Source organism: Poromitra crassiceps (genome assembly GCF_964638095.1).
Source record: "Poromitra crassiceps genome assembly, chromosome: 15".
NCBI classification, from domain to species: Eukaryota; Metazoa; Chordata; class Actinopteri; order Beryciformes; family Melamphaidae; genus Poromitra; species Poromitra crassiceps.
This window is the reverse complement of record NC_139634.1, coordinates 1,249,362-1,254,586: the sequence shown is the minus strand read 5'-3', so window position 1 is coordinate 1,254,586 and position 5,225 is coordinate 1,249,362. Positions and strand designations below refer to the sequence as shown.

The 5,225-nt window shown below is 42.6% G+C and overlaps 1 protein-coding gene across 1 annotated transcript in view; it reads right to left on the bottom strand.

Annotated features, from left to right (window-relative positions):
- Positions 1–3,276: 3,276 nt before the first annotated feature.
- Positions 3,277–5,225, bottom strand: part of nfkb1 (nuclear factor of kappa light polypeptide gene enhancer in B-cells 1) — a 54,928-nt gene continuing 52,979 nt past the window's right edge. Inside the window, exon 24 of the mRNA XM_083652040.1 lies at positions 3,277–3,601. Within this exon, the coding sequence (XP_083508166.1) occupies positions 3,507–3,601 (95 nt within the window). The 3' untranslated portion in view covers positions 3,277–3,506. The remainder of the gene's footprint in view (positions 3,602–5,225) is intronic.

The window sequence follows — 5,225 nt, the reverse complement described above, 5'->3', positions numbered from 1 at the left end:
GTTTTGATGTCCTGTGTGTTGTTTTTCTCTTCCGTTTTGGGAAGTTTATGATGCTGGTGTCATGTTTCTGTGGCTCTACTACCTTCCTATCCCTAGCTATGGTAACCTTGCAAGCAAGCTGGATTCTCTCACCCCCATCTGGCAATGTCAGGTTATGGCCCTTTTCTCACTAAACGTCCATGACCCCGGAGGGGCCTTCTCGTGTCTCTGCTGTAAACCTCATGTGATGAAGATGAGGGGAAGCTGTCACAGATGCCTCGCATGGTCAATTTACAACCTCACAAGACTAAATTCACCCACATCCTCAGTTTTCATCATTGATTTAGTTATTTATTCTTTCTCTCTTTTCTTTGTCATTACTAATTTTCTGTCCCCGTTACAAACATGCATCATCTAATCCTACATGTCACTTCACAAACACAAACATGCATCATCTAATCCTACATGTCACTTCACAAACACAAACATGCATCATCTAATCCTACATGTCACTTCACAAACACAAACATGCATCATCTAATCCTACATGTCACTTCACAAACATGCATCATCTAATCCTACATGTCACTTCACAAACACAAACATGCATCATCTAATCCTACATGTCACTTCACAAACACCAGCCAAACCCAACCTCCCAGTAAACTGCTGTACTGTGACTGTTCTATTCATGTCCTAATGTCTGTTTTAACACTGTCCATTTGTCCTACAGTATGTCTGACTCAAAGACAGGACAAAATGTCCTTGCTTGACATGTACTTTGAGGCTTCACAGTTCAATCTATTTCATCTGTTTTGACTGAAATCACTTAACACATGAATATATATATTTAAAAAAAATCAGGAAAACATTTTTATTAAAAAAAAAAATAACATGACAATAAAACCAATTTAAAGGCAGCTTTGAACTGTACAGAGCCGTTTCACAGCCTGCTACACGTATAAATATTCAATATTCCTCCTTGGATGCTGTGTGATGCTGAATGTGATGTCACATCCACTTCCTGTGTGTGATGCTGAATGTGATGTCACATCCGCTTCCTGTCCACAGCCTTTTGTCAATGACATGAACAGTGAAGGAGAGCTCATTAGCATAACAACTTTGACCCTTTTAATTAAAAGAAACAAGAAGGAACCAAACTAAAACAAACTATTAGAACATGAAGCACCAAACAGGTTTGGGGGGGGGGCATGTGCTTAGAGTGTTTAGGGTGTAGGAGTTAAGGGATTAGAGGGTGTAGGAGTTAAGGGATTAGAGGGTGTAGGAGTTAAGGGATTAGGAAAGGAGTTGAGGTTTCCTGCTGCGTTCAGGTCATGTGGTAAGAAGCGTGAGAATGGGAAAAATGTCTCGTTTACAACTTTGAAGCGTTAATATTTATATTTCTGAATTTAAAAATCAACTGTACACAAAGTGTAGGAGATGTGACTCATGTTTTGGACGTGACCGTATCACTGCAAAAATAGTACAGCAGGAATTTTGGTTAACTGCATTAAATGAGGTCTGTGGGTAGCATAGTGGGTAAATGCAGCCTTCCCATGATTTGATTTGATCCTAGGGACAGTTAATAAGCTGGACCCTGTTGACCTAAGAGTTCTAGAGACGGTTCGTAGCGTGGGAGCAATTCAGCTATGTATTTTGGGCCTAGGCCATTAAGTGATTTATAGACTAATAACAGTATTTTAAAATCTATTCTCTGACACACTGGCAACCAGTGTAAGGACTTAAGAACTGGAGTGATATGATCAGCTTTCTTAGTCTTCGTTAGAACTCTAGCAGCAGCATTCTGAATGAGCTGAAGTTGCCGAAGTTCTTTTTTGGAGAGACCAGAAAAAAGGCTATTGCAGTAGTCTAACCTACTATAAATGAAGGCGTGAATTAGTTTTTCTAGATCCTGTCTGGACATGTATCCCCTAATTCTTGCTATATTTTTAAGATGATAAAAAGCAGATTTTCTAATTGACTTAATGTGGGAGTTAAAGTTGAGATCGGAATCAATAATAACTTCAAGATTTTTGACTTGATCCTCAGGCTTCAGGGATCGAGACTCAAGGCATGCAGTGATTTTAAGCCTTTGTTCTTTGGGGCCAAACACGATCACCTCTGTTTTGTCTTTGTTTAGCTGTAGAAAATTCTGGCACATCCAGTTATTTATTTGATCAATGCACTGGCACAATGATTCTATGGGGGCATAGTCAGCTGAGGAAAGAGTTATATACAACTGAGTGTCGTCTGCATAGTTATGATAGGCTACTTTGTTTTTTTGCATAATTAGGCCTAGAGGGAGCATATAAAGGTTGAAGAGAACGGGCCCCATAATGGATCCTTGAGGCACCCCACAAGTCATCCTAGTTAGGTCAGATGTGTAATTGCCAATGGAGACGAAGTACTTCCTGTCTTGAAGATAGGACTTGAACCACTGGAGGACCGTACCCGATAGCTCAACCCAGTTTTCCAGTCTGTCCAATAAAATTGAGTGGTCAACAGTGTCAAATGCAGCGCTAAGATCCAGTAGCACTAGAATCAAATTTTTGCCTGAGTCTGTGTTCATTCTGATGTCATTTATGACTTTAGTAAGCGCGGTTTCAGTGCTGTGATGGGGGCGAAAGCCTGATTGGAGTTTATCTAGGAGATCATTTGAGGTTAGGAATCTATTGAGTTGTAGGTAAACAACCATTAACATCGACTGTTAAACGGTTATAAAAACTGACTGGAGTCAGTGAGAAATCACACATGCAAAATGTCTAATTTATTATCCGACTTGCGTTTGATCGTTTTTTTGCAGCCAGCGGCTCAGAGCTATTGTAAATTCGATGTGACGAACGCAACAATCAGGATAGGGGTTAGGAATCATGGGGTAGGGGTTAGGAATCGGGATAGGGGTTAGGAATCAGGGGGTAGGGGTTAGGATTCAGGGTAGGGGTTAGGAATCAGGGGGTAGGGGTAAGGAATCAGGGGGTAGGGGTTAGGATTCAGGGTAGGGGTTAGGAATCAGGGGGTAGGGGTTAGGATTCAGGGGGTAGGGGTTAGGATTCAGGGGATAGGGGTCAAGACTGACTGCTGCTCAGAGACCAGGACCTGAGCGCCCTCTGCTGGAGAGAGGTACATCTTTTTTTACATTATTTGGCTTGGAGTGGTGTCCCAAATCACAAAACATTTACTTTGTCGTTTCTTTCTACAAAACATTAAAATGTTGTTCTTTTTTTGCCCTTTGCAATCCCCCCCCCCCCCCCCCCCCAAAAAAAAACACATTACAAACTCACCCATGTTTTCCATACTGTCATGTCATACTGTCATGTACATGCTGCAGTTCATCACACATTTAATTACAAATATATAAAAAGGTCCTCTGGAAAACATTCAGCCTGTAAAAGCAAAATGGAGGAGGGTTTTCCTCCATCTGTTCCAGAGGGAAAAAGGTTCAGTCTGGAGACGGACCAGTCAGGACATCACGCCGTGGAGAGGGACCAATCAGGATGTCACGCGGTGGAGAGGGACCAATCAGGACGTCACGCGGTGGAGAGCTCCACCCCGCTGTCACACACCCCGCTGTCGATCTGAGCGTCCACCTTCAGATCCTGAACACGAGCGGACAGACTCTCACCTGACGGAGGAGAGAGAGATAGAGGTGTTTCATACATGTGTCACGGGTTCCCCCAGGAAGGAAATGTGGTGTATTTATTTACCAATTCATATAAGACATCTGATGGTGCCATATTACACCAACCCTACAAATGCATTTCTCTAGATTTCATCTTTTCCAATTTGTCAGAGATATGAGAGAGGAAACCACAGACAGCTCAACTTTTACTGACATGGGAAGTTTGTGTGAATGTAGTAGCTGCAGGCTGCCACTAGGTGTAGAAACAAAAATACTTAGAAAACAGCTGGATTCTGTCACCTGTCTAATATCTGTTTCTCAGTTTGGGCTTTGGCATCTGATTTGAAAGTGTAAAGAGAGACAGGTGGGATTTGAACCAGCAAACAGTTACCTGCCAAGCAGCTGTTTATCTGACTGAGCTAGAAACAGAGCCTGTCCAGTCTCCTCCATCAGCTTATTCATATCAGTGTTCAAACTACTGATGATAAAGACACATCACTGCTACTATCTTACAGTCAGCAGCTTATCATGTGAACATTTCTGAAGCCAGAGTCTGATGCAGGGATTAAACCAACAACCTTCTGCACCTCCACATGTTTATCTGTGTGAGGCTGTGAGCTACAGCCCACCTCCTCTGGCACCACCACCACATGTTTATCTGTGTGAGCTACAGCCCACTTCCTCTGGCACCGAGCTGGGTGATATGGATCAAAATCAGATCAGGGTCTTTTTAGGCTGAACGGTGATACACGATATGTCTGTGATTTATACAAAGTGGGCTAAATGTTCAGTTGTAATTCAAAGCCACATGGCTCACTGGGTGATATGGACAAAAACAAATATAATATTTTTGACCAAATACCTTGATATCGATAGGTAGGGATGACTATTCATAGCTTTCAAGGGGCGTTACGTGCTGCCGGGAACGCCCACCTGGCGGTCAAAAAAAAAACTTGTTCATTCCGCTGGCCGCCTCGACTAGTTTCTCACGCTGTGTTTGTTCAGGCAAAATGCCGGATACCTGTTGTGCTATCGGTTGCACTAACCGACGAGGAGACACGCCTGGCTTGTGCTTTTACAGAATCCCGTCGGAGAAAGAAAACTCAGACAGGAGGAGGTTGTGGATTTGTGCGATTAGACGTGGTTCAGTCGCTGGGGAGGGCAAATGGCTTTTTTTCCACCAATCAAAGTACACACGTTTTTGCGGCCAACATTTCATCAAAGGTAAGCTCAAGTAACGTTAACGGGGTATTTTAATCATTATTGTAACGTTACTTGAGCTTACCTTTGATGAAATGTTGGCCTCAAAGACGCGTGTACAAACGGCTGAACAAACACAGCGTGAGAAACTAGTCGACTCGGGTGGCAGCGGAATGAACAAGTTTTTTTTTTGACCGCCAGGTGGGCGTTCCCGGCAGCACGTAACGCCCCTTGAAAGCTATGAATTGGTGCTTTCACAAAATATTGATATGAGATTTTTGATCAATAAAAATAATCATCATCAGTAATGTGGATATAATGACTGATATGAATGATACTGTATTATGTTATATTGCATAATTGCGGTGGATGTGGTAAAGTTTGAAGGCTCTTGGGGCAGAGCTGTTTTCAGGCTGGGTCATACAGT